At 46.4% G+C, this 27,351-nt stretch overlaps 3 protein-coding genes and 1 long non-coding RNA gene across 6 annotated transcripts in view; 2 read left to right on the top strand and 2 right to left on the bottom strand.

The window, feature by feature from the left end:
- LOC128343530 (cholinesterase-like) overlaps positions 1–12,174 on the bottom strand; it is a 42,671-nt gene extending 30,497 nt beyond the window's left edge. For 2 of the 3 annotated variants that reach the window (XM_053292739.1, XM_053292742.1), the window contains exon 1: positions 5,550–5,649. In XM_053292739.1, the coding sequence (XP_053148714.1) occupies positions 5,550–5,634 (85 nt within the window). In that variant the 5' untranslated portion in view covers positions 5,635–5,649. Of the gene's footprint in view, positions 1–5,549; positions 5,650–6,487; positions 7,282–11,812 lie in introns of those variants that run through there. The other variant, XM_053292741.1, reaches the window with a different exon arrangement.
- Positions 503–27,351, top strand: part of LOC128343529 (cholinesterase-like) — a 94,142-nt gene continuing 67,293 nt past the window's right edge. The window contains exon 1 of the mRNA XM_053292736.1: positions 503–738. Coding sequence (XP_053148711.1) covers positions 516–738 — 223 coding nt within the window. The 5' untranslated portion in view covers positions 503–515. The remainder of the gene's footprint in view (positions 739–27,351) is intronic.
- On the top strand, positions 12,227–14,158 carry LOC128343535 (uncharacterized). Its single transcript, XR_008315580.1, has 2 exons — positions 12,227–12,454; positions 13,473–14,158. It is a non-coding gene; the product is annotated as an uncharacterized LOC128343535 (long non-coding RNA).
- On the bottom strand, positions 14,315–25,862 carry LOC128343533 (cholinesterase-like). Its single transcript, XM_053292748.1, has 3 exons — positions 25,729–25,862; positions 16,972–18,427; positions 14,315–15,373 (listed from the first exon to the last, which is right to left on the bottom strand). Exons 2-3 carry the CDS (start codon positions 18,414–18,416, stop codon positions 15,211–15,213), a joined length of 1,608 nt encoding a protein of 535 aa, XP_053148723.1. The 5' UTR covers positions 18,417–18,427; positions 25,729–25,862; the 3' UTR covers positions 14,315–15,210.

Genomic DNA, 27,351 nt, shown 5'->3' with positions numbered 1-27,351 from the left:
CTGCACTCTGCAAAGTTAAGTTACTCATCTGATCTCTGCACTCTCTGCAGCAAAATGTGGCTTTATGTGTGCACCCCAAACCTGGCAAGCAGCACTGTGCAGCAACATGCTTGGGAGAATCTGACCAGTGTGAGGGTGAGTTGGGTGGAGAACGAAAGGGAGGGAGGGAGATCGACATGATTCAAAGGCGTAGCTATAGGGGGGCAGGGGGCAGGGGGGGCACGTGCCCCAGGCGCCACTTGAAGGGGGGCAAAATTCCATGCCCCCCACGATTTTTAAAAAAAATGTAAATTTTTAAAAAAAAAAAAAAATTAATTGCCCTCGGGCACCGCCGGGCAGCCCGCTGCTCACCGCTGCCGCCCATAGCTGGCATGGCATCTCCTCTCCGGCTCCGGCGGCACCCCCTCCACTCGCACAGGCGCAGTAGAAGCGCACACCCGAGAACTCCGAGTCTGGGTGGGGCGGAGGGCCAGTGAGCATGCCCACAACCTAACCACGTGGGTTGAGGCAGGAGCATGAGCCAGTTCAGTTTCAGTGAGCATGCGCCCTGCAGGACCTTTGCCCGACCACGTGGGTTGAGAGGTAGCAGCAACAGCATTCACATGCTGTTTGTCCTGGTGCGCTGCTGCCGTCTGTTTTGCCCACCAAAGGCCACCACAGCCGACCAATCTCCACTGCCAGCAGGCTGCATTCTGACTGCTGCACACACACGCATTCTCCAGACCAATCCAATCCAAAGTAAGTAAACTTTTTGCTCAAAAACCCATCTCTTTTGTATGTGTGGTCGCAGGCGCGCCCTACCCTGTAAACAATGCTTAACCAGAGAATGCTGCCTGAGGCTGCAACAGCTCTCATTCATCATCAGTCGAAGCGTTCCACAGCTACAGTAAACTAGGGGTGCTTTCTTGAGAGTAAGCCCTCTGAATTCAATGGTGCTTACTTCTGAGTAAACTTGTATAGGTCAGCTAGTCAGGGGCGAGAGAAGGGTTTTGTGATCCACAGAGCCCAGTGAAGTTTGGAGGAAAGGCGGGGGGGGGGGGTGATCCAGAAAAGGACAGTGTGTTTAATCCCCTCTCTGTTTTAAATTAACTTTTGGGACAAAAAGAAAATGTGCAGAGGAGGGGTTTACTTGCGTGCAAGGAGAGGCTGGAACGGGAAGTTCCTGGAGCACGCGGTGGCCAGCGGGTGAGCCAGAGAGAAGACACAGCTGCAGCCTGCAGGTCCTTGAATGCTTCTGTTTCCCCCGCCTAAGCTAAGTTGCTGCTGCTGCTGTGCTAAGCTAAGTGGTTCCCCGTCTTGCTTTGGAGGGCGGCTGCCTAGGAGGATGCAGGACGAGAGAGAGAGACATGGAGGAGGAGCCCTCAGCCTCGAGTAGTCCCATCCTGGTGCCTCCCCTCTTCTGCACCCCCCACCCACCCTTTGCTGGGAAGCCCCACCACATGCCAGCCAAGTTGGAGCAGTCAGTGCCCCCCCCCACCCCTCTCAATGCCTTCCCCATACACACTCCCCACTCTGAACAAAAGCCTTCTTGAACTTAGGCAAATCCCTGATGTCCTCTCCTTCCTCCCTTTTGCTTCTGCCTTCCTTCTGCTGCTGCTCCCTTCCTTCTGCAGCTCAGGAATACCGAGACCATGGGTGCGTGGGTGGGTTTTGTGTTTCTTCCGTGGTGAGAGGAGAAGAAGCAGGCAGGCTGTGAGCCTGCTTGCATGGACAATGAGCTGTGGGATTTTCAAAGTGGTGGTGACTTGCCTAGGAGCTAAACTGCTGCTGCTGCCTATTGTGCTTCTGAAGGAGAACCTGGTGGTGGCGGTGGCAATAATTGTTTGCATAAATGAAGCTAAGGGATTCTCAAAGTGGTGACTTGATTAGGGGCTAAACTGCTACTGATGCCTATTGTGCTTTTGGAGGAGACCCTTGCATGGGGGTGGGGGTGGGGTGGGGAGGGGACGATAGCTGTTTGCATTAATGAAGCGGAGGGATTCTCAAAGTGGTGACTTGATTAGGAGCTAAAATTTGCCGCTATTTGCTTTTGATAGCTGCCAGTGGTTTGCAAATGCCCCCACTCTGCTTTTTGATATTGTATGGTTGTCACCTTTTAAAATCAGCTCTGCTCCTGCACCTTTAATAGCAGCCCAACTCCCAGTAATGAAGCAGGTGATGCTTCCACCTGCCCACCCTACCCCTCACATTTTCATACCAGGAATGGCTTCAGTTGCTAACTTTCTGTGTGTCTCAGACTGCTGTTCAAGGCACAGGAACAGGACTAGTAAAAAAAGGTGGCAACCCTATAGACTGTGTTGTGTGTATTGTTCTCCGTTGCACTTATTTCTGAAATGGGAAAGAAAATGCCTTGTATTCTGGCCTCTTGCTGCATAAATTAATTTACTATGTGGGGTTGCCAACCAGCTAAGAAATAATGGCCTGCTCTGTTCTTCTGCCTTTAAGACCAGCTTGATCTGCAGAAATTAACTGGGGAAGCTTTTCATGGTTTTGAGATAAGTAGGGATGGTCATGGAGGGTGGGGAAGGAGGAGGCAGAGGCTGCTGGTGTTGATTGAGCAATGTGTGAGTGAGAGCTGTGCTGAGCTGCTGGAGATGTTAAACGAGAGTAGGGATAGGAAGGTCTTGAAACTGAAGTCGCTCCTGGTTTCTGGAAGGCTGGAGTTATAGTGGAAGAGGAGGAGAGAGAGAGTAGCAGCATATTTCTTGTTCTGATTTCAGCATAATGTGTTGAGAAAATTCCTCTTTCTGAAATGATCTCTTCCCATTCTGCAGTGCTGTGCTTTCAGGCACTTCTCAAACAAACTAGTGAGTGCTACAGATGTAGCATGGACTTTGTCACATCCAATATTGTTCATGATAGTATTTGTTGTATTTGGACTAAGTAGAGAAATTAGAAAAATTGCAGTCAGAGCTCTATCTGTAATATTCTTGGCACATTCGCTCTCACCTGGAGTTTTAATTTGAACAGTAATATAGTTATACAGCTCTGGGGGCCTAAGAAGGATCCCTCTTATGCAAGTTAAATGGAGTTTGGCTCATGGCAACTGAAAAAACTGACTTAGATCAGCAAGGAAGGTGTGGTTATAATTTTCATGTAGTGCCATAATTTGTTAATTAAATTAACAAATTATTTTAATGAGCTTGACTTGTATTTTTGAGCTGATTCTATGGTAAAGTTATCTGAAAGATGGATGTCAGAAGTTTGGACAGGGGGCGCAATTTCAGTGCTTGCCCTAGGTGCTATTTTCCCTAGATATGCCTCTGGCGGTGGGTGGGTGGGGGGGCGCAATTTCAGTGCTTGCCCCGGGCGCCGTTTTCCCTAGTTACGCCTCTGACATGATTGTATGGGTGGGAGGAGCAGGGATGAAATGGGACCTGCAAGAAAAGCAAGCTTTGCTCTTCCAAAGTGAAAGAGTGGACATATTAAACAACGGAATTTCCATTTTTCATATATTGCCTTTGGTAAATTCAGACCTAGATTCAGTGGGGAATAGGTGACTGAGTGTGCGAAAATTGTTTCTGCATTGTTTCTTTCCCCCCGTTTTGCTCCTGCTGTTGTCTGATTCTGGGTGGCCATGTGTGCTCACTAATTGTGGGCCTGAGTTGGAAAACCATGATAGGCAGAGGGAGGAGTGAAATTTTATTGTGAAATGTGAAATTTGATTGCATTTATTAGACATTGATTCAGAAAATTGCAATTTCTGTTTACTTTTGCACTACTTCAATATAAGTGCCCCCGGCTGCAAATTGTTTTTAAATGGCTATATAACCTGCCTCCCCTGACTTCTGCAATTCCCCCTCAAAATGTCCTCTGTTAACCTGCTACACTATATTACATGTATCCAAAATGTTCTTCTGCAGCAGAGACATGGGGCCAGGAGAAGGAGAGGAAGGCAGCGAGGGGCCCATTTTAAAACCTCATCTCCGGGCCCACTCCAACCTTGCTACACCCCTGGCAACATCCATTGGAAAGAAGAGAAATGATGGGCATCCCATCACACAACTGCACCCACGGAGCCCTTACGGTGGAGTAAGGCTGTCCTACAATGCAGTCCCTTCACAGTACTCACAAGTCCAGAGGGGCACAGGCAGTGCTCAAGCCGCCCGAGCCAATGAATGCTGGCAATCTGAGGCAACATTTTTCAGAACACCCCAAAATTCAGAGATTCAGCTGTATGTGAGGAAAATCATCCAGATGAGATTGTCAGCATTCACTGTTGATTGTCTGATAAGTGAGGGAATAGGTCTATTTGGGGACACTCACAAAATCCACCTTAAAAGTCCACACTGCATCAATCAATGCCCACTTATTGTATCAGCTGTCCCGTCCTTTGTAAGGATGTGCACGAAACCGGTCTGGTTTGGTGCACGGAACCGGTTCAATCAGCGAGCAGTTTTGCTGGTTTGACAGCGGGGAGTGCATCTTTAAGGGGGGGAGGGTGCACTTACCCCTCCCGCTGCATTTCCCCCGCTGGCACTTTTGTGTCTCCTGGAAGTGACCGGAAGTGCATCTTTAAGGGCAGGGGAGGTCGCACATATCCCTCCCGCCACATTTTCCCCATATCCTGTGACATCATGAAATCCTACACTCCACAACTCCTACTGCGCATGCACGCAGACAGAGGAGGCTGGTCTGCAGGCCGGGGAGGCCCACCTGCACCCGCCGCAGCTGCCGGAGGGCGAGTGGCGAGTGGCAGCAAAGGGTAAACAGCGGCAGGGGCAGGGCATCGGGGCTCCCAGAGCATTTGGAGGCCCCCCAGACTCCCACCCTGTGGTCCGTGCCTAAATGCACCACTGTTCCCAGCTCATTCCCACTGGGTTCCTGTTACTCCAGTATCAAAATTATCTGCAGAAGCCAGCAATGAAGAGGTTGAGCAGCCACCCTCCCACATGCGGGTTGAAAAGTAGTATATAAATGTTCACCATAATACTGTTGGCTGATATGCCAACAAAGTGCTGGTGCACCAGGAGATGCACCAGTGAGTGCTGCAGATGTGATCGACTAACTCGGCAGTCAGCACTGGCACTGAGAGAGGCAAATTCCAGTGACCTCCCCTTCCCTAAGAAGCCCTCTGTATCATTCCAAAAAATATCCAGAAAGTCATGCAGCCCCCAGGGAACTATTTTCAGGTGATACAGAAGACGTCCAGGAGAACGTCTTTGTTTTGCATCTCATTTTAAAAATGAAATCTAATAGACGCATGCTGTCCATGTGAGTTGAGCAACATGAGTTAACATCCCCAACTCCAAACCATTAAAAAAAAAAAAAAAACATTGCAAGACACAGAGCTAGAACATAGGAGCAAACATCCTACACAAGGCTATGAAAGCTCAGTAACATTGCATGCATGCAGTTTGTGCAAGTTACTGTAAGAGTTTTTTATCACCCCAAAATCCTGCAACCAGGAATAAATGAGGACTCCAAAAATCCTCACACTGATCAATGGGTTCTTTTTATGGTGCTGGCTGTCAAGAATCCCAAGACCCAAGAAGACAGGAGGAGGAGTGAAGAGATTACATTTAATCAAAACAGATTTATTTTCTTACCAATATTCAGACGGATCACAGCATGCAGCAAAATCACTTCTCTCACACAAAGCAGACACAAAACTAACGGCCTCCTTTCAGTCATAATACTCACAGCCTCGGATCAACTTCCTCCTTTCCTCCTCTCGTGTGCCGTGCCTGAGCCACCCTCCCTGAGGGAGAGAGCGGGCCGGCCTTGCATCCACTGGTCCCACCGACCCCCTCTTTCTCCAAATCGGGGTCCTAAGTACCCCTACTCTATCTGCCCACGCACTAACGTGATTGGACAGAGAGAGAGGTCTTGACCATTCCTCACCCCCAGCTAACCCAAAACTGCTGACATTTTACACCATTGGCCAGGGAAGATGTCATCGGCTAGGGGAGATGCGAAAGGGGAACAAGGTGCGTGCCAAACAACCCCTCCTCCCAATGGAACATCGAGCCCCGGCCACTTTCGATCTGAGATATCAAAAAATGAGGAAGTGTGTCCGAGCCGACAGGCCGACTTTCACTAATATTAGACAAAAGCACTAGGTGGGGGCTGCCCATGACAGCATGGAAAGTTTGCTGCAACAGAGGAACCTGGCCTTCACTCATAGGAGTCAAGACCAGGCCCTAAATTGTGTCAACCAAAACTCATGTCAATCATCTATTTGATACAATGTGGTTAATCTATCCATACATCTCTTTAATATAAAATTGATCCGAGCAGGCCTTACATTACACAGATTGTGCAAATGCAAAATTGCACAAATGACATTTGCACAATTTGCATAACTTGCACAAATTGCATGCACACTGTGTTACTGGGTTTGTGTACCCATGCACCAGGATTATACAAGCCAGGGTTTCTTACTTCCATCCCTGTGCCCCCTCTTCTGTCACTTTCCCAAAGGGCACTCACCAATTCTCCTTGATTTATAAGGGGCACATAGGTCTTTCATACATCATGGACTCACCTCCCTTCTCCTTGATGTGGTTTTGCTGAGTGTCTTTTACAGCTGAGTCCAAAGGGAAGAAGTGGATACCGAAGCGTATGTGTTGCTTGCAACTCTTACAAATAAAACCCAGAGAGAAAGCAGCTGTCTGTGTGTATGTATATGAAGGGCAATGACCATCTGGGTTCTGCCCACTCACTCATTGAGAGCCACATCTTAGATAAGAGTACATGTGAGGGGTCAAAGTGTCTTTGCTTTCATATAGAGTGAGAAGCACCACAGGAATAAAGGGACTACAGTTATTGACATTCTCCTGGGCTTTGGCCATAGGACAATATGAGAGACCCTGGACATGGGCCTGGCCTAAAAGACAAGCGAAAGCAAGGTTCAAGAAGTGGGCAGTGGGGGACAATGTTGATCTTTTCTTTATTTAAATGCATTGTCCAGTTATGAACCCCTACTTGCAGTCTCACAGAGCCACAGATCTCACAAAGGGTGGACTTTATCAAACTCTTTACATGCACATTTCTGCCCACCTTGAAAGGTCACCTTTGTACTGTCGCCAGCTATTTGGCCATATGCGTTGTGTATGATTCCAAGCCTCTCCCAGCATTCATGTCCTTTGGTAGCAAGTCTTTAATTACTGTATAAAACCATTTCTAAGCAGCCACATTATACACAATTGTAGACTATTGGTCTGCTCTCTGGTCTCTCAGGTGGAGGTGTTTCCAAGACCTGAGATGCCAATGACGACCTGAGATGCCGATGCCGGTGTTTCCAAGACCTGAGATGCTGATGACCGAATTTGGCACAAGCTGCAAGCAAAGAGAGCACTGTTCAAAAGAGACATCAGCTGCAGATGTGTGTCAAAATGCTGCTCACACACATCTGAGGATGTTCAAAAGGAGGGAGGAAAGGAAGGGAGAGAATTGACATTTACCACACACACACACACACACCAGAAAGTAGTGGGTGGATTCAAACTGCTCTGTCTCCTGCTGTTGCTCCCCTGAAATTGGTATTTGGAGGCATCCTGCCTCTGAGGCTGGGGGTGGCCTATAGCCACCAGACTAGTAGCCATTGCTAGACCTGTCCTCCATGAATTTCTCTAATCCCTTTTAAAGCAACCCAAGCTGGTGGCCATCTCCACATCTGTCACTAGCATATGAGTTAGTGTCTTAGCCAAACAAGAACCAGGAACTTTTCCAGCAGGCCTTACCGTGGGTTTACTGCAAGGCTTTTCTGCTCATATTTTCCAAAAAACCCTGACACAAAAAGTGGTTATTTGTTTTTTGTTTACCTCAGACATATCAAGCTAAGCTCCAATAAGGAAAACCTTGTATTGTGATGAATCATCTCTTGATATCACTGCAAAAGACCAAGACTTGTTTATAGGCTTTGCTGCATCGCAGCTGATCAAAAAGCAGGATCTTGATGGATCACCCAGAACCACAAGATTCCATGCTGAGGTTAAGATATATAATCAGAACACGTTGCTGTATATGAAGACAAAATTCTCATTTAATGTCCCAGTATGAAGGCAGCAGTTGTACTTGATTCTATAGTGAGAGAAAATCTGAGCTCCTCACTGATAGAAACTCTTCTGGAGGAATTGAATGAATTGCCACAGAACAGAGAAAATGCTATCTGTAGGGGGTTCATGCAGTACCAGTGTTTCACAGAGATACCTGCCTTGGCTCCAGAGGAAGTTGTGATTGATCAGTTCTGGCATCATCTATCCAAAGTACAAGATCCAGTTACTGGAGCCATAGTTTCAAGCCCTCTATTAGTTTGCAAAGTATCTGCTATTCATTCCACACAGTAATGCGTTCTATAGGCATCTTTAGCATGCGTAAGAAGAATACAACTGATGTTAGAAGCTCCTTAGGAAAGTCCGCAGAAGGATATGCTTCCGCCTGAGCGTATGCAGAACACACAGGTATGAGAAACAGTCTCTGTGAAGTGATGACATCTAAAATCAATATCTTCAAGAATTGTAGCTGTACTAATTGGTCCCTAACCACTGAGCTAATCCAGAAAGCAAAATCTGCTACATATAAAAACTTGCAGACAAGGAAAGAAGCTCTTTCTTAAGTCGCACGGACCAATGACAAGCTCTGCTCAAGCCCCAATTAGCAATCACTCATCGAGCCCTTTTGCACAATCAATGAGAAGGGCTTCAGGGCTGCCATCGGGGAAGGCAGCAGAAGCTTGCCTTCCCCACAGATGATCTGGTTGTCAGGTATGGGAGGGTCAGGTGTGCGATCCCACATGTCCAGATGGCCTGCTGCTTCCCCCAGCAGTGCAGAGGTGCAGGAGTTGGGACACATCATCCCAGCCCCCAGAACTCTCACAATGCACTGCACAAGTGCACAGTGCACTGTGGAGTTACCCCCCAGCAATGAGCAGGTGCCCGTCAGTTTTGCAGCATCGGCTGAAAGCAGCTGATACTACCACATGATCAAATAAATGAGGCTAAGGGAGTGCTCGCTCCCCATTTAACCAGTGGAATATTAATACAACAAATGTTTATATACTGCTTTTCAACAAGTTCCCAAAGTGGTTTACATGGATAAATGGAGGCATGCAGCTCCATATTTGAGAGGTTTCAGCCAGCGCTGCTCTTCCAGCCTGGCCAGGAATGCCTCTCCCTGCTTTTGCAAGCAGGAAGAAGTCACCCCAGTCACGCTGGGAGCACAACTCTGGCTGGATTATACTTCCAAATGGGGCACACAGCCCTGTTTGCTTGCGTTGCCACACCCTCTGCATCCGACAACAGACACATGGGCCGTGGCTGATTCGCCAGGTGCAGCCCCTGGAGTGCGGTGGCCTGAGTTCTTTGAACCTGTTTGCATAATGGACGCTACACCCCTGATCAGAACTGTAATGGAATCTTGTCTGCATATATTATTTATTATTTCTCTGTGTAAACCGCCCTGAGCCATTTTTGGAAGGGCGGTATAGAAATTGAATTATAATTATAATTATAGTTATAGTTATTGTTATTATTATTATTAATATAGGAAACATAAGCTGAATAGGTGGGTTATATGCTTTTGGAATGCAATAGACTTTGTGCTTTCTGAAACTCCGTTAAAAAAAAATAAAACCACCAGATATATACTCATCATATGATGAGACATATGCTCATCAGAATGCCCCTGCCAAACAAGGTGAGGCGGGTGGCTACTAGGGAGAGGGCCTTTTTGGTGGTTGCATTCCATTTATGGAACAGCCTCCCCAATGAGGTTTGCCTGGCACCACCACTTTCTTCTTTTAGACACCAGGTGAAGGCACTTCTGTTCATTCAGACTTTTTACAATTGATTTTTTAAAACTGATTTGAAGAAACAAGTTTTTAAATTATTTTTGTATTGGGTATATGAGTGTGTGCACACGCTCGGTGATTTTATGTGTTTTATGTTTTATTGGATATTTTAATGTGTTGTGAGCCACCCAGAGAACAATTTGTTATGTGGAGGCTAACAAATAAAGTGCTGCTGTTGTTGTTGTTGTCGTCGTCGTCATCATGTGAATTTGCTTTTGCAAAAAAAAAGAGAGAGAGAGAGACCACCTTTTATCAATAAATATAATGAAAAAAATAAACAATTTCACTCCCACAACAGCTCAGAGCAAACATTAAAAATTGGGGGAAAGGGGTTACCTTCCAAAACTCCTGAAAACCTAAGGAAGATGATGGGCTAGAGCTCCTGACTTCCCTTTGTGTGCTTTCTCTTCTGACTGTTCCCGAAAGAGAATTCTCCTGTTCTCATCCACTCTCAGAGGCACTCAGACTTTTTACGTGGTTTAGGTGTAGCAGCAGGAGTCTGGTGAATTAACACCCACTTCTGATTGATTGATTGATTGATTGATTGATTTGTTGTTTCTCTATGTAAACTGCTTTGGAAACATTTGTTGAAAAGCGGTGTATAAATATTTGTTGTTGTTGTTGTTGTTGTTCCCAGTAAGATTAAGCCTTCTGTGCATTAGGCACTCACCTCCTGCTTCAGTGTTCCAATTTTGCTACTCTTGTGTATCCCTCACAGCTCAGTCCAAAGAGAAAGGTGGGTACTGAGGCATATGTGATGCTTGCAACTCTTACAAAAAAACACCTGAGGGCGGCATGGAGCCAGCTGCCTGTGTGTATGGCTGTGAAGGGCAATGACCCACCTGAGCTCTACCCACACAATGGGAGGAGGCTTCATCTTGGCAGAATAAGAATATATGCCAGGGGTCAAGGGCATGCTTTTGCATAAGCTGGGAAAGGCTGGAGACAAAAAGGGACTACAGTTGTTGAAATTATCCGGCCATGGAAAAATACATGTGCTCCTAAATGTAGGCAAGAGAACTCTAGACAAGTGAACAGAAGTCTTAACTGAGTAGGGGTAGAAGATTCAAATCTACTAAACCAGGGCTGCACAACTTCAGCCCTTCTGCAGATGTTGGACTACAACCCCCATAAATCCTAATCCTGACTGTGGCTGGGGGATGGTGGGATGGTAGTCCCAAAACACCTGGGGTGGGTGGTGGGGGCATGTTGTGCAGCCCTGCACTAAACCCTGGATAATCCCAAAATAAGCTTCGGGTTTCAGAGGCCCTCAAGAGCACCCACCCTCCTGTAGTTCTTCCCACCTTGGTGAGCTCCTCTCACCTTACTTTGGGCAGGCGGGGGGGGGGGGACAGCAAAATTAATGGTGAACTCTAGGGTAGGGCAGCAATGGATTAGAGCGGTTCCTGGCTAGCCAGGTGACTGTGAACACCAAAACTGAGCATAGGGATGTTTTGCAGGGAGACCAAACCCTTGGGGTTGGGGGGGGGCGCTTCCATTGTCAGTTTGCGGCAGTTGCCAGGACTGAGAGAGACATTACTGAGGGGCCCTTCCCCGGGGTTTGGATAAAACCTTTCAACTGGGCCAGGAAGCAAAAGTTCTCTAGCCCTCATGCATGTCTCTATGGCCAGGCACTCTCTTGAGGGAGTGGTCCTTGGCAGAAGGGCATAAGCATCTATTATATGTTCTGTCATCACACAGAACTTCAGAACCTTGAACCTTTCATTCTGTTGGACAGCTCTATTCATGAGGTTTGGCTGAGACTGAGCATGCTTTCACCTCAGGGGAAGGGGCTGGGCCCCCGCTTCCCCTACCAACTGTTACAAAAAAACTGGTAAAATGTTACCGAAAACCAAACAGGCAAATCCTAAATAATATTAACCTATTTCTAGCAATCTAATCCTATCTATCCATACATAGTCACTCATACACAGGATAGGGAAGGGTGTCTAGGGGGAGGAAAATAATAAAAATCCCCAGAGGCATGGGGAAGATGGAAGGATGCATCACCTGACATACCTGCTGGAAAGCTGGGCTGGTTTGGGGTCCTGGACCTGGGGTCAGGGCCGTAGATAGAGAGAAGAGATGCCTGGTGCATCCTCCTTAAATAGGGTTGGAACCATGTGGTTGGAAAATTCCAGGGGTCCCGGGCCCTCTTCAGGATGGGCTGAGAGATACAGTTGAGGTAAGGGATATGTTAATGTGCCCGTCTTGGCATCAGACAGGGGATGGGCTTTTCCTGCTTGAATAATCACCCAGGTGGATTGAAAGGGTGGACTTTTGTCTGTCTAGGGTCTGATCAATCCTAGGGGATTGAATCGGTGAATGTGCTTCTGGTGAATTGCAGCAATCGGCCCTCCCTTACCTTTAAGAGTGAACCGGAAGTGAACCCTGTCCTGATTGACAAGCTAGGGAACAGCCACTCAGCATATGGTGGGCAGGCACTTGAGGGCCATGCGGCAGGAAGAGAAGTGTGTCTTTGTTCTCAGAAGGAGCTGGGTGGGAAATGAGAAACGATGGGTGGAAGGCTTAGTGAGGAGAACTGGAATCTTGCTGCCTCATGGTTAACAGCTAGCCTGGATAATTCTCTCAAGGAAAGACATCTGTAGATCCTTGAGAGACAGGATTGCAGGAAGCTTGAATTCTCCCCGGAAGTTTGGGGTGAGTTCAAAGGGGGAATAGTGATGTGCACGGTCCGGAGAAGTCCGGACCGGCACCGAAGGGGGGCCTTGTTTTTAGGGTGGGGAGGGCTTGCTTAGCCCTCCCGCCTCCTTGCCCCCGCCAGCGCCCGTATTTTCTAGTATAGGGGCGCTGGAAACCAGCCGCCCCCCCGCTGCCGCCGCTGCCGCGGCGAAAGAACTCCCAATGCCAGCCCTCCCTCCCTCCCAGCTAGCTGCCCGCCCGCTCGCTCGCTCACCCGCTCACCGGATAGGAAACGAGAGGAGCTCCAGCACAGAGCTCCTCTCGTTTGGAAGGCCTCCGGCAGAATGGTGTTTTGCGCGCGCCGCAAAGCACACAGTTCGCCGGAGGTCCGGTCTACCCGCCGGGAAAGGGCCGGGTAGACCGGGCCTCTGATCGCTGGGTAGACCGGGCCTCCGAGGCGGGTAGACCGGGCCTCTGGTGAATGGCGTGCTTTGCGGCGCGCGCATGCGCGCGCATGCAAAACACCATTCTGCCGGAGGCCTTCCAAACGAGAGGAGCTCTGTGCCGGAGCTCCTCTCGTTTCCTATCCGGTGAGCGGTGAGCGAGCGGGCGGGCGGGCGGGCAGCTAGCTGGGAGGGAGGGAGGGCTGGCATTGGGAGTTCTTTTGCCGCGGCGGCGGGGGGCGGCTGGTTTCCAGCGCCCCTATACTAGAAAATACGGGCGCTGGCGGGGGCAAGGAGGCGGGAGGGCTAAGCAAGCCCTCCCGCCCTTAAAGGCATACCCCCCACCCGGACCCGAACCAGGCAGGGCCGGACCGGTCCGGCAGTTCGGCCATTCTTTGGAATGGCCGCCGGACCGGTTCGGGCACACCACTAAGGGGGAAGGAAGCCAGGGCTTTTGGCTTCGGAAAGGTAAAGCCAGAGAACAATGTGTTCGTTACATACAGGACCAATATGAGGTGAACCCTGAGGCTTCAATATGCTTGGTAAAGTTTGAATGTATAGTAATGTTACTCAACCTTCATCTTGTATTAAAGGGAAACAGCCCCTGATGAAGCACTTTGCGAAACAGCTACTTATGCCAATGTGGCTGTAGTGTGCTCTCCCTTGTTGGATTTGTCATTTACCATCAGTCACCACAGAGCATGTCACTTGCTTTTTTCTGATTCAAGGACTCATGACCTGAACTGTTTGTACTTATTAAATTTCCTTATCCTGAAGACATCTGGGATTTTGCCTGGATACCTACAATTATCAGTTCTCAATTTTTCATTGTTTTGTACATTTATTTGTCTGTATGTTGTATTTCTACTTTGAATTGTGTTATTTATTTTTGTATGTGTTATAATATGTTTTCATTGTGGGATGGCAATTCATGTGGTTTGACCACAATTTGATAAGATGTTGGTTTACCATCGGTCTGGCAACACACCTGTCTCGAGTGTCCACATTTGGCCAGGTGGCTTTGGTAATTTCATAAAGGCGATCTTTGTTACATATTCTATATTAGTTTGATTGTTTCCAGGTGTGTTGTGAGTTGGTTCATTCATTTCCTATTTATCCCCAGCACAGCATCCCTCCAGTGCCTGTTGCTGGTGTCTATCTTATGTTTCTTTTTTAGATTGTGAGCCCTTTGGGGACAGAGAGCCTATCTCTCTATCTATCTATGTACACTGCTTTGGGAACTGTTTTCAAAAAGCGGTATATAAATATTTGTTGTATTGTTGTGTTGTATCTTTCTGATATATGGCAGAAACCATTTCCAGGGGTTTTCAAATGCCTGAAAATTTCATGCTGATTGACTGCAAAGTTATGGGCATGGAGAAATGGAGGTGGTTTCCTCAATGAAACCAATGGGACAAGAAAACAGACCAACCAGAAAACATAAATCAGCTATTTTTGTGACATCCCAAACAGGATTTCTACAAATGCATAAAGACATGAACAAATCATTGCAAGGGAAAACAGACAGGAAACATCAGCAAGGCTAGGAAAGCCTCTTGCCTGAAACTCTGGAGAGCTACCACCAGTCAGGGTAGGGAATACTGAACTAAATGGGCCAAAGCTTTGACTCCATAGAAGGCAGTTTCACATGTAACTGGTTTGGCTGGGGCTTCTTGTTGCATGTACATGTCCTAACCTAAGTTTGCTACTCCATAATGTGTGAAACCGCAAAGCCACGGAGCCAAAAATTAACACATCCACTTGTTGTGTACTACCAGTTCCTGCAGTCTTCACAGTAGAATGTTTCTTTGTTTCTTCAGAGGTTAAAGAGATTTTATCTATCATATTCAGGAATCACTACATTCAACATCAGGAGCTTTTGATACAATCAGGCATCTTGCAGAACACACACAGAGAAGACACAGAGTACTTCTTCTCAGACTCATCTCTCATCTGGTTTATAAGACCACTCTCCCATGATTAACCTTTCACTTCCCACAGCACTCTTACAGGAACTTTGCTATACTACCAAGAGAAAAAGAAATGGCCATGCCACCAGAGTTGTTTGATCATTATTATTTTAAAGCAATAGATCCTTTTCCATGTTGGCATATATTAGACTAAGGGTGTAATCTCCTGGATCCACAGAACAGGTGCCACATTTCTATATCTATTTTCATTCCAATTTTGATCAAGCAACAATATAGATATTTTATCTCTAGGAGCTGCAGGTTCCAATCCAGATCCAGTTAACTGTAAATAACTAACTCCAGGAACGTGAGAGTGATTCTCTTCCTTCACATACATGAGTTATTCCCTGAAAGATCTCAGCTATTCATGTGTTGCATTCAGGTGTGTGGCCAGAAAATCACAGAGTGGGGCAGGTGATAACTGTGTGACCTGGGGTGCATCCATGTTGATGTGGAAGAAGTTCTGCTCTGTGGCATTGTAGAGGGGCCACTGTAACTCACTGGCTGCGGACCCAGTGGGATTCCTGTGGAGGAAACAAACAATTCTGGGTGAGGTTTGCAGTACATTGAGTAGAGTCATTTATTATGACATGATATTGTAAATTAATGACACTCATTTCCTTGGACATGTGATAATGGCTTTTCCTGTGCACAACTACTCATCCCCAATGCTACCTGTTAAAATGGAAGAGCAAAAGAAGACGGCAGACTGTCCTTACGATTATCTGCTGCGGGTAGAGCTTGTATAATAGTTCTGCTTGTATGTATGAACTGAGCATCCTGGATATCTAGAAAATGGATGCCTTTGCTAATGGCAACAAATTATAAATTATAATTTATTATTATTATTTGTTGTTGTTGTTGTTCAGCAGTCTATGCCATCTATGTCCTCTGCCAGTCTGAGCAGCATAGGTTTTGACATATGTCCTTTTATGCTGACACATCCTCAGATGCATCCCCACTATTTTGGCCATGCTGGCACAATCACACAGCTCTGCTGGCAAAACACGACACCCCCCAGCCCCCAATGTAAGCAAGCAATGATGTACTGGTGCAGCAAGATGAGCAGACCAACAGCATCTGCAGATTAACTGTAACAGTACATGACAACCTCCCCTTCCCCAAGAAACCCTCACAGCCATAGATAGATAGATAGGTAGAAAGGGCACAAAGGCCTTCCTGGGGAAGGGAAGGTAGTAAAAAGCTGCCTTCCTTGGTGCACTGGTGCAGTTAGTCAGCATTTCCTTGCTCTATGTGCCGGCCACTCTAGCACTCAAAAGGTTCTGATATATGTGCATGATGTGGGTGTGATGGGGAGCAGTGGACTTGCACCACATCCTGCATCTCACTCAGAGCCCAGACACATCTCTGACGATCTACTGAGATGCCCAAGTGACCAAACTGACAAGCAGAAAAAGTGGCTAGCCAGGATAGCTGCTGCAAAGTCAACCCCTGACATGTGACCAGGCCCATGTCATGCCTCTCGCTGCCTGTGCCACAGCAGCTCATGCAGTGAAGGGCACTGTGGCATCATGGTGTCTGGTGTGTCATGTATGATGGAGTGATGTCAGGGGGACATGGCCACATTCGTGTGAATGGAGTGGCTCCTTCTTGTCCAGGTCACATGGGTGGGTCATTAGCATGCTATCCTGTGATTGGTGCATGCTGCTGATGGTTTTGCTGGATACTGGGGAAGCGACTACAGAGTTGTCATTGAAAGTGTGTGATGTAGTGCTTAGAGTATTGGACTAAGTATTGGACTCAGACTGGGGAGTATTGGACTAAGGCTGGGGAGACTTGGGCTTGAATCTCAGGAGGGGGCTGATGAGAGTCAGAACTCTGAGCCATTCACTGGGGGTCTGAGCCCCAAGGGCCATCCCCAAATGATGCCCCTGCTCCTGCCTGAAACCGTGGAGAACTGCTGCCAGTCTGTGTAGACAGTACAGTGCTAAATGGACCAATGCTCTGACAGTATAAGGCCGCCCTGAGCCACTTGTAAACCGCCGTGAGCCATTTCAGAAGGGCGGTATATAAATCAAATAAATAAATAAATAAATAAATAAATAAATAATAAGGCAGCTTCCTACAGTATGTTGCTGTGTATATGAGAGAGAACTCTTACCCAGTTCTTGCAAACTCGGCCCAGTACCCCATCACTCTGCGGCTCAGTGCAGCCTCGGCTTCCGTGTATGATTGGTTTATTCGTGCCAGGGTTCCAAACAGATATGGCACTTCAGCTCCATGGGGGATGCCCATCCATTCAGGCCAAGTGGAGCTATTGGAGCGGTGAGTGAAGGTATAAGCATAGACAGGACTCCTTGTCCCTGCCATCTTGGCAGCAAATTCGGCCATTGGGCATACAAACCAATAATCTCCAAAAAACTGGGCTGCAGCTCTACGGTACCGTGCAACCTCATTGCTGTCGTTGTTGTACTTCAGTGCCATAGCTTCAACCACAGCTTTGCCATTGGACTTCACGGCATCTTCCATCATCCCTATCAGGATGGCCTTCCAGGACTCTGTCCCATAATCTTCTGTGGCATTAATGAACATAAAGAAGACAGACCCTTCATCAGCAGTGATACCAGTCAGAAGTGGTTTTGCATGAATGTGCTCCAGAAGCTTCCATGGCTCATCAGGGAGGAACGCCCCATCTGTAGTCAAGGAGTTGATGTGACTCTGTACATAAAATGTGTTCTCCTCAAGTTGCTTCCCCTGTAGGCAGCTCACAATAGCACTGTGATTACTGTTAGCACAGCCCATGCTGTTGCTCAACCTCAGAGCATCTTCCTTGGCCTCTTCAGGTTTCTTCCAAGCCCAGGGGGCATTGGGAGCTCCACTCTGAAGCACAGCCCGGGCAAAAAGAGGTTGGCTGGCTGATGAGAGGAGGTGGAAACCCACCGAGGCTGCTCCAGCACTGTGGCCAAGGAGAGTCAACTGATCTGGGTCCCCACCAAAGGCAGCTGCATTCTCCTTCACCCATTTTAGAGCCAGCCATTGGTCCCACAAGCCCACATTTCCTGGGGCATCCGGTGGCAAGTAAAGAAACCCCAGAGCCCCCAAGCGGTAATTCATGGAGGCCACAATGACATTCTCATTAGCAGCTAAGAATGCTCCATTGTAGATGTCTAGTGAAGCTGCGCCCGTGATAAACCCCCCACCATGGATCCATACAAGGATAGGAGCTGGAGTGGAGGGTCTTGGATAGGGCACCCAGAGGTTCAGAAAGAGACAGTCCTCTGCAAGTGGGTTATTAGGAGTCCATATCTCTATCTCCGGGAGGCCTATAAGCTTTTTCTGAGAACAGGAGTTGCCAAAGCTAGTGGCTTCCAAGACATGGCTCCATGGCTGATGTGGAAGGGGCTTCTGGAAACGCAGTTTCCCCAGTGGAGGCTCTGCATACGGGATACCCAGAAAGGCAGTCACAGACCCAGAACCGACTGTGAGGTGCTTGCCTTTAATAGGGCCACTGCTTGTGACCACCACAGCATCATCTTCAGAGGCAGAAGTGGAAACCGAGAGGGAGAGGAGGAAGAGGCATGAGAATGAAGAGAGGAGAACAGGCATAGTTGCTGCAGCTGGGAGAAAAAATCAAACTAGTTAGAAAATATACAGGATATAGGATATTGCTACTCTGGGGGATGCCTAATGCGGGCTAATTTTGTTACAGAAAAAAACAGCAAGAGCCCTGTGGCGCTTTTAAGTCCTAAAAGCACAAAAAGCAGGAAGCATCCACCAAAACGCCAGAAAGGAGAAGCCATGTCTCAAGATGCCTTAGGATGTATTTTATTGAAGTGTTTCAGGCAAATAGACTTCTTCAGGGGCAATTCTATGAGAATACAAAACCAATTCTTTATATATCTGTCTGTTTGTCTGTCTGTCTACCTATCTATCTATAACCCCCCCCAAAACAGAAGCACCTTCATGACAATTATAAAAATAATTCACGCACTACATACAAAACAATACAGTATTAAAACATTCCAAATATACAGATTTACATAATACCTAAATTTGCAAAAGTGCTCTGCATACTTGGAGGTTTTTTTCAATGTTCTTTTTGTATGTGGTAATAGAAGAAGATTCTAAATTGAATATGACCCCCATTTCTAAAATCAAAGAACCTGGGGGAAAACATAGCCTTGGATTCAAGTAAATAGATTACTTATAAATTGCCAACAAGGAGAGACCATGACTCAAGATCCTTGAGGATGTATTTTATTGAAGCCCAACATGTTTCAGCCAAAAGGGCCTTCTTTGGGGGCAGTTCCATGAAGAATACAAAACTAATTATCTTTAAAAACAAACAAACAGAACCATGACAGTTATTAAAAAATTCACGCACCACATGCAAAACAACATTTTTAAAACTCCAAGTATACAAAGACCTCTTGCAAATTTAAGTATTATATAAGTATGTATATTTGGAATGTTTCAATATTGTTTTGTATGTGGTACATGAAATGTTTTATAACTGTCATGAAAATGGTTCTGTTTGTTTTTTAAGATAATTGGTTTTGTATTTCTTTAAAATGTTTTGAAACTGGAGGCCCCTTCACCACTGGTTTCATGTTACATGTGAATACAAACTATGTCTCTTTGTTTCCTCTCCACCTCCCAAATGTGTGCATATATACCATTTAAGTATCTCCTAATACTACGCTGATAAAAAAAAGTTGTTGTTGAATAAAATAATTGATCAAAAGACAACAGCCACCCTGATCAGTAGTGCACTGGAGTGATGGAGGGTATAAATATTTTAAATAAATAAATAAGCAAGCAAGCAGAGCCAGGGAAAATAAGAACCTAACTAATCAAGATAACTCAATTAATTCTGAATCATATTTTGCTTAAAACATAGATCATGACAAAATAGAGTTTTCTCTAGTATTGTTATCCTCTATTCACTCAGCCATCATGGAGAATCCAAATGACATCATTCCCAAATGGCTGCATTCCAGTGTTTTCTCCTGTCCTTTTTAAAGACCTGGCCTGTGCCTATTTATTTATTTATTTATTTATTTATTTGACTTTGTATATAATTGCAAGCCAGGCTTTTATGAGGGATTGGAAATGATTCACTTGCATTTCTGCCACTTTCCCTTATTTTACTTCCATATTAAAATAGAAACTCTACTTTCCCCCTTTGGCTCCAATTACTATCCAAAACACACATCCATAGCAAGATTTGAGCACTGAAGAAATCCAAGCTGCAGAAAGGGCTTCAGGAATTCTGCTCTTGCACAAAGAGACCACTGGCTTAGTTAATAATTATTAGCAGTTATAATAAACACAATTCTGCTGTGTTTCCACCACCACCATCCTTTTTGAGTCTCCAGATATAGGTGAAGCTCAGCTTAAGACATAGAAATCCAACTGTGCTTATCTTGGCTTTTGTAATCGTGTGTGTGTGTGTGTTTGTGTGTAAGAATTGTTTTTATAACCAAGTGGTAGGTGTGCCACTGGCTGGCTGCACCCCAAGCCTCTCCTTAACCCTGGCTCCTGGACAGCCCCTCAAATACAGAGGGTAGGGAATGGCAGCACTCTCTTCCAAGTCACCTGCTTGTGTCTCGGCCCTCAGGGAGCCACAGAAGGACTCCTCCTTCAAAAGGAATTGGCCTGACACTTCAGCCTCCACCAAGAGACTTGGCAGTGCCCTGGTCCTCTCTTCCATCTTGTGGGAAATCCAGGCTCTTGGCCAGAGGAAGCTATCCCTCCCCAACCTACCAACCGTGCTATATGCTGCCAGTGCTGGCTCAGTGGCCAAGAAAATGGGCCATTGCCATTTTAGCAGTATCTCTACGAGAAACACATGTATTGTTGTACATCTGCGTTGCCAATAGCATGATATGGGAGCAGGTTGAATTTGTACTGAAAAAAGAGAGGAATAATCAACATCACATTAAGATTCTTGGCATCTGAAGCAGAAAAAATAGAAATACCATGTAGAGTTAAAGAGACAGGAGGAACTAACAGGAAATGAATTTTAAAAAAACAAAACCCAGTTAGCTTCCATCAATGTTATCATCCTCTTTTTGCAATTGATGAGCTAGGGTCTTGCTGACTAAACTTTATGCTGTCATAAATGTGTTTTTTTTAAAATGCACCATAGTTCAGCTAATTGCTTTTTCTGAAGGAACACCTAAAACTGGAGAATGGGACAGCTCTTTTTTTCTGCCTAAATACAACTCTTTTCTGATCGAAAGTTCAAGGAGAACAATTCTGTTTGCTAACCTGGATTCCTTCAGCAAACATACTGTGGTCACTCACCACACTGAAATCTAGAATCATAGGCTGCATTTACATGTAACATGAAACTGGAGGTTGCTGAAACCGTGGTTAATTCTTCTGATGGGAATCTCATTGCAGACGTTCTTCCAACCACAGCAAAACAACCTCTGGTTTCAGGGTAGGGGAGTCACTCCCTCTTCCTGGACCTTGGTGGCCACATCCCAGCAAGCTCCAGAGCACTCACAACACAAGACTGTGGGCAAGGCATCACAATGTCTGCAGGGCAACAGCCATTGGCCACAATTTTCAAGGGGGCGTGCTGAGCATGATTGTGCCTTTTTGGAATGGACCACCCACCCTCAGCAGGGAAACAGCATTTAAATCCCTTTAAATGCCATGCAAGTCCTTCATCTGACAGTGATTGTGCCACTGCCTTCATAAGTATCCTGAGACAAAACAGTTATGCAGAAGCACAATTACTGGCAGTGGGGAGATGCTGAGGGGCACTATTTTTCTTTTAATCAGGAAAGGGAAGGGAACACGACTTCCTAGGAGGGAATATGTAAATGAGGGACTGTAAAGGATCCTGGGGTCTAGCCTTCTATGACCAAGGATGCTCTTGCAATGGGTTACCCTGGCAAAGCTGTCCATGGAGAGCAAACCACACTCCTGTCCCCATGACATCTTGCCACCAGGGAATCAGTGCTGTCATAAGAGGGCCAGTCTACTGGGGAGGAACTTAGGCTCAAAAACCTTCAGTCTTCCATCATACTGCACACTCAAGAGCTGAGCCATCCAAAGAAAGGGGGCCCTGCTTGTGAGGGGCCCCGTTCTCTCTGGTTAATGAAAGGAGAGAAGAGCTGGTCTTGTGGTAGCAAGCATGACTTGTCCCCATAGCTAAGCAGGGTCCACCCTGGTTGCATCTGAATGGGAGACTTGATGTGTGAGCACTATAAGATATTCTCCTCAGGGGATGAAGCCACTCTGGGAAGAGCAGAAGGTTTCAAGTTCCCTCCCTGGCTTCTCCAAGATAGGGCTGAGAGAGGTTCCTGCCTGCAACCTTGGAGAAACTGCTGCCAGTCTGTGAAGACAATACTGAGCTAGATAGACCAATGGTCTGACTCAGTATATGGCAGTTTCCTATGTTTCCTAACTTTTGCACAGCGATCCCCTCCTCTCCAGGGAAGACTTTGATGCACCCAAAGGAGAATTTGACGCTCCATGTGTCCAGACGTTGCTGGGTGGGCAGACTGGGGATACACTGGGACTGGGGACAGACCTTTACTCTAATTCAAATTTTGCACGTTCGGTCTGGCATTGCAGCACATGAAGATCTGCCACCACGGGGAATCGCAAGAGAGGGAAGCCTTGGTTGTCTGCAACCCCAGGAGAGTGGGGTCACTGTTCTGGACAAAAATATAGATAGATATGTTCAGATGGGCAAACAGGCTGGCAGAGGGTTCACTTCGCCTGCTTCTTCAAGGCAATCACCAAGACAGGCAGAGGTGTTGCTGGGGTACCTGTCCCCACAGCTGGCTTGTGTGGAGCAACCAGGCTGGGTGGTATCTGCTGTATGCCCCACATAGGTGTCTACATGGCCTAACACCCTCATGATAGAGCAGTCCGTGGGAGAAGGGCATTCATCACATATAGAATTCAAATTATTATTATTATTATTATTATTATTATTATTATTATTATTATTATTATTATTAGTGATTCTGCCCAATCCCACTATCCCCCCCCAGACAGTTCTTCTCATGAGTTGAGTGTCCCCATGGCTTTCAATTCTCATGAGAGAGCAGTTGGCTCAGGAGCAGCATCCGTCATCATCACACATGTAGAATAGCTCCTTTAACTGGAGGCAATGCTGATCCTGCTGCACAACCATTCCCATGAGTAAGCCTAGGGACAGCACATGTTAACCCAAAGGGAAGGGGCTGGGTCCACTGTTCCCTCTAACAAGGATTCCCAGATGTTGTTGACTACAACTCCCAGAGTCCCCAGTCAAAGACCATTGGATATGGGAATGCTGGGAGTTAACATAAAAACATAACAGCCCTGCTGGATCAGGCACAAGGCCCACCTAGTCCAGCATCCTGTTTGTTTGTTTGTTTATTTATCAAACTTCTATACCGCCCAAACTTTCATCTCTGTGCTGTTAACATAAAATAATTTAAAACATATATAAAAAGTTAAAACAATTCAACAATTTAAAATCAACCATTAAATTAAAACAGACAATTTTAAAAAGCTGGGAAAGCTTGGGTGAAAAGATGGGTTTTCAGAAGTTTTTTTAAAAATTGCCAGAGATGGGGAAGATCGTACAGGGAGCGCATTCCACAATCTCAGGGCAATAACTGAGAAGGCCGGTCTCTGTGTAGCCACTAGAGGGTTGGCGGTAACTGGAGACGGACTGTTACACACAATGGCCCACTAGATGCCACTGGGAGCCTACAGGCAGAAGTTGAGGGCATGCCCTCTCTCCTGCTGTTACTCTCCTGCAACTGTATTCAGAGGAATCCTGCCTTTGAGGCTGGAGGAGGCGGCCTTTTGCCATCCGATGTAGCTGTTGATAGACCTCTCCTCCATGAAGTTATCCAAACCCCTCTTAAAGCCATCCAGGTTGTTGGCTGTCACCACATCTTGTGGCAAAGAACTCCACAAGTTGATCATGCGTTGTGTGAAAAAATACTTCCATTTGATGGTCCTAAATTTCCTGGCAATCAATTTCATGGGATGATCCTTGGTTCTAGTGTTATGTGAGAGGGAGAATTTCTCTATATCCACTTTCTCCACACCATGCATGATTTTATATGTCTCCCTACAGTCGTCTTTTTTCTAAACTAAAAAGTCCCAGGTGTTGTAGCTTTGCCTCATAAGAAAGGTGCTCTAGGCCCCTGATCATCTTGGTTGCCCTCTTCTGCACTTTTTCCAGTTCTACAATGTCCTTTAGATGCGGTGACCAGAATTGTACGCAGTGCTCCAGGTGTGGCCGCACCATTTTTTTGTAGAAGAGCATTATAATATTAGCAGTTTTATTTTTAGTCCCCTTCCGAATGATCTCTGGCATGGATCTGGCCTTTTTCACAGATGCCACACATTGAGTCGACAGTTTCAACGAGCTGTCCACCACGACCCCGGTCAGTCACCGACAGCTCAGATCCCACCAGCATGTACTTGAAGTTGGGGTTTTTCATCTCAATGTGTATCACTTTACATTTGCCAACATTGAACCGCATTTGCCACTTTGTTGCCCACTCCCCCAGTTTGGAGAGATCCTTTTGGAGCTCCTCACAATCCGTTTTGGATTTCACTACCCAAAAGAGTTTGATATCATCTGCAAATTTGGCCACTCTGTGTGAGAGTGAGGGAATTCCTCACTTCACTCTGTGAGGGAATACTGGCTGGGGCCCCCTTCCACAACATCATTGTACAAAAAATAGACCTAAGCCAGTCAAGAATTCCCAGGTAGGGCTGCCTTTTAAATCCACCCCCCAGTTAAGCCACCCTGCCATATGTTACCAACTCAGCTATTTAATGGGGTTGCCCTCTTATGTTGGCTCCACAACTGCATGTCCTTGTGAATATACATCTTTATCACTTCATTTTTTGAGAGCAAAGCACATAGTGCCCTATTTGCACCGTCCCTACCGTCCCCTTTCTCTCCTGATTGCCTGAGGGGGGACAAGGTACAGAGTGTGAAGAGGGCATGCCCCCATGTGATTTTCCCATTTGACAGGCTGACAAGCTTGGGATGGGACGTTGCAGTGTTACCCAGCAACTGCTTTATTGGATCGGAAACAGTGGGGCAGGGCAAGTGCTTGTACCACAGGCATGGGGGGGGACCGTTTGGCGAGGGAGATTGCATGTCATTTTTGTTGCAAAACAACGGTTTTACACATTTAGATACACACAAATCCCAACCTCTGCCCCATTTAACTGTCATTTCACATTGCGTGCAAATGCGGCCATAAGAACATAAGTAGAGCCTTGCTGGATCAGACCAGAGGTCTAATTCAGCATCCTGAATTAGAACACCTCATCCTGCCTCTGGGAAGCCTTGAAGCAGAACATGTAGGCAAATAACACTCTCCGGGTCATTGCTTCTCTGCACAGCATTCAGAGCAGGGACAACCCTTCCATGAGGCAGGGTGAAATGGTCACCTCAGGCGCAAGTGTAGGGAAGGAGGCCGGGGGGGTGGCAAATCACAGATGCTGCCCTTCTTTGTCCCACTAGGGCACACAGTTCATTTTCCCTCCTCACCCCAGCCCACCTCTTTTCACATACCCCTCTGACTTGAGCTAGAAACAACCCTGCCACCACTGCATGAATTGATGGCATAACCTGGGAGTGTTTTCATGAACTCCCCCATGTGAGCTGAGCAATGAGGCTTAATCTTCCGAGCATGGTGAGAAATATACTCAAAGGAGTCCCATTGAAATTAAAAGATTTTTTATTTTAATGGGGCTACTTTGAGTAATATTCCTCATTATGTCAGCCTCTCTTTCCAAACAACTAAAAGACTGTTTAAGAAAATATGATGCTAGATATCAAGATTCCTAATTTTCATTTTCTATGCTTCCCCAAGCACACACACACACCCCATTCTCACAAGCAGATCTTTAGTGCACTACACAGACTCACCTTCCTGATACAGTTCTGCCCTCCTCTGTCCCTCACTGCTCAGTCAGCAGGGGAAAGGTGGATATACTGAAACTTTAGTATTGCTAGCGAGGCTTACAAATAATACCCAGAGAGCTGGCGTGTGTGTGTGTGTGTGTGTGTGTGTGTGTGTGTGTGTGTGTGTGTGTGAAGGGTAGTGACCACCTGGGCTGTGCCCGCTTAGTGGGAGGGAGAGACATCGCAGAAGGGCAGGAAGATGAACCGGGGGTCAGAGACCTTGCTTTGGCAAGAGCAGGAAGAGTTGCCAGCACAAAATGGCCACGACTTTGAAAACATATCCAGAGGGCCCTCAACAGCAAACAGCAGCAAGGACAAAGTGAGCAGAGCTACATACGTAGGAAGCTGCCTTATCCCAAGTCATCCCTGGTTCATCTAGCTCAGTGTTGTCTGCTCTGACCTCCAGAGGCCTCTGGGGGTTTTGGAATGCAGGGCTGTTCTGTGGTGAGTGCAGGGCCTAGGGCGAATGAGTGCACATGGGAGCCCGACCATACCTCCTGGTGCCAGCCACACACCCACATTTGTTTGTTTGTTTAACATATTTCTATACCGCGGAAACTTTATGTTTCTGGGCAGTTTACAATAAAACAGTACAAATCCAAACAAAATTAAAATGTTAATACATTAAAATAATTTAAAATGTAACACAAGGTTAAAAACTGTAAATCTAATTAAAAGCCTAGGTGAACAAATGTGTCTTAACTGCCTTCTTAAAATTTATCAGAGATGGGGAGGCTCTTATTTCAGCAGGGAGCGCAGTCCAGAGCCTCGCAGCAGCAATGGAGAAGGCCCGTCCCTAATTAGCCACCAGACGGGCCGATGGCAACTACAGACAAACCTCTCCAAACAATCTTAATGAGTGATGGGGCTCATGGCGAATAAGACGTTTTCTTAAATACCCAGTACCTAAGCTGTTTAGGGCTTTATAGGTTATAACCAGCAGCTTGTATTTTGCCTGGAAACTTATTGGTAGCCAGTGAGTTCTTTTTTTGTTTTTCTGTTCTTCATATTTTTATACCGCCTGATATGTACATCTCTAGGTGGTGTACAAAATTTAAAACAATATTTAAAAAGTCAACACAGAATAAAATCCATGAGACACAATAAAAACAACTGCATAAAGTTATTAAAAGAAATTATTAAAATTAATTCTAATTAAAAGCCTGTAAGAACAGGTGAGTCTTGAGGGTCTTCCTGAAAACAAACAGAGAAGGAGACACTCTTATTTCAGCGGGAAGTATATTCCAAAGCCCTAGGGCAGCCACAGAGAAAGCCCGGCCCCAGGTCGCCACCATACAAGCTGGTGGCAACCGTAACCAGACCTCTCCAGAAGATTGTAAGAGACAGTAGGGTTCCGCAGACAAAGAAGGCACTCTCTTAAATACCTATTAATAACACCATCTCTTAAGTCCCTGTTTAGTATGGGGATAATATGATTTCTCTGAGATGAACCAGAGATTAACCTGGCTGCCGCATTCTGTACCAACTGCAGTTTCCAGACTACATAAAAGGCAGCACCACGTAGAGTGCATTGCAGTAATCAAGTCTGGAGGTTACCAGCATACGTATCGCTGTTCTTAGGTAATT

The sequence above is a fragment of the Hemicordylus capensis genome, chromosome 2, assembly GCF_027244095.1.
Source record: "Hemicordylus capensis ecotype Gifberg chromosome 2, rHemCap1.1.pri, whole genome shotgun sequence".
In the NCBI taxonomy this organism is placed as follows: Eukaryota; Metazoa; Chordata; class Lepidosauria; order Squamata; family Cordylidae; genus Hemicordylus; species Hemicordylus capensis.
The sequence above is the reverse complement of the archived record's forward strand: the minus strand, read 5'-3'. Positions and strand labels throughout refer to the sequence as shown.

Coding starts and splice junctions, on each gene's coding strand:
- LOC128343533 (XM_053292748.1), bottom strand. CDS start 18,416: ATGCCTGTTCTCCTCTCTTCATTCTCATGCCTCTTCCTCCTCTCCCTC. Junction 15,374..16,971: donor GCCGAGTTTGCAAGAACTGG/GTAAGAGTTCTC, acceptor TTTCCTCCACAG/GAATCCCACTGGGTCCGCAG.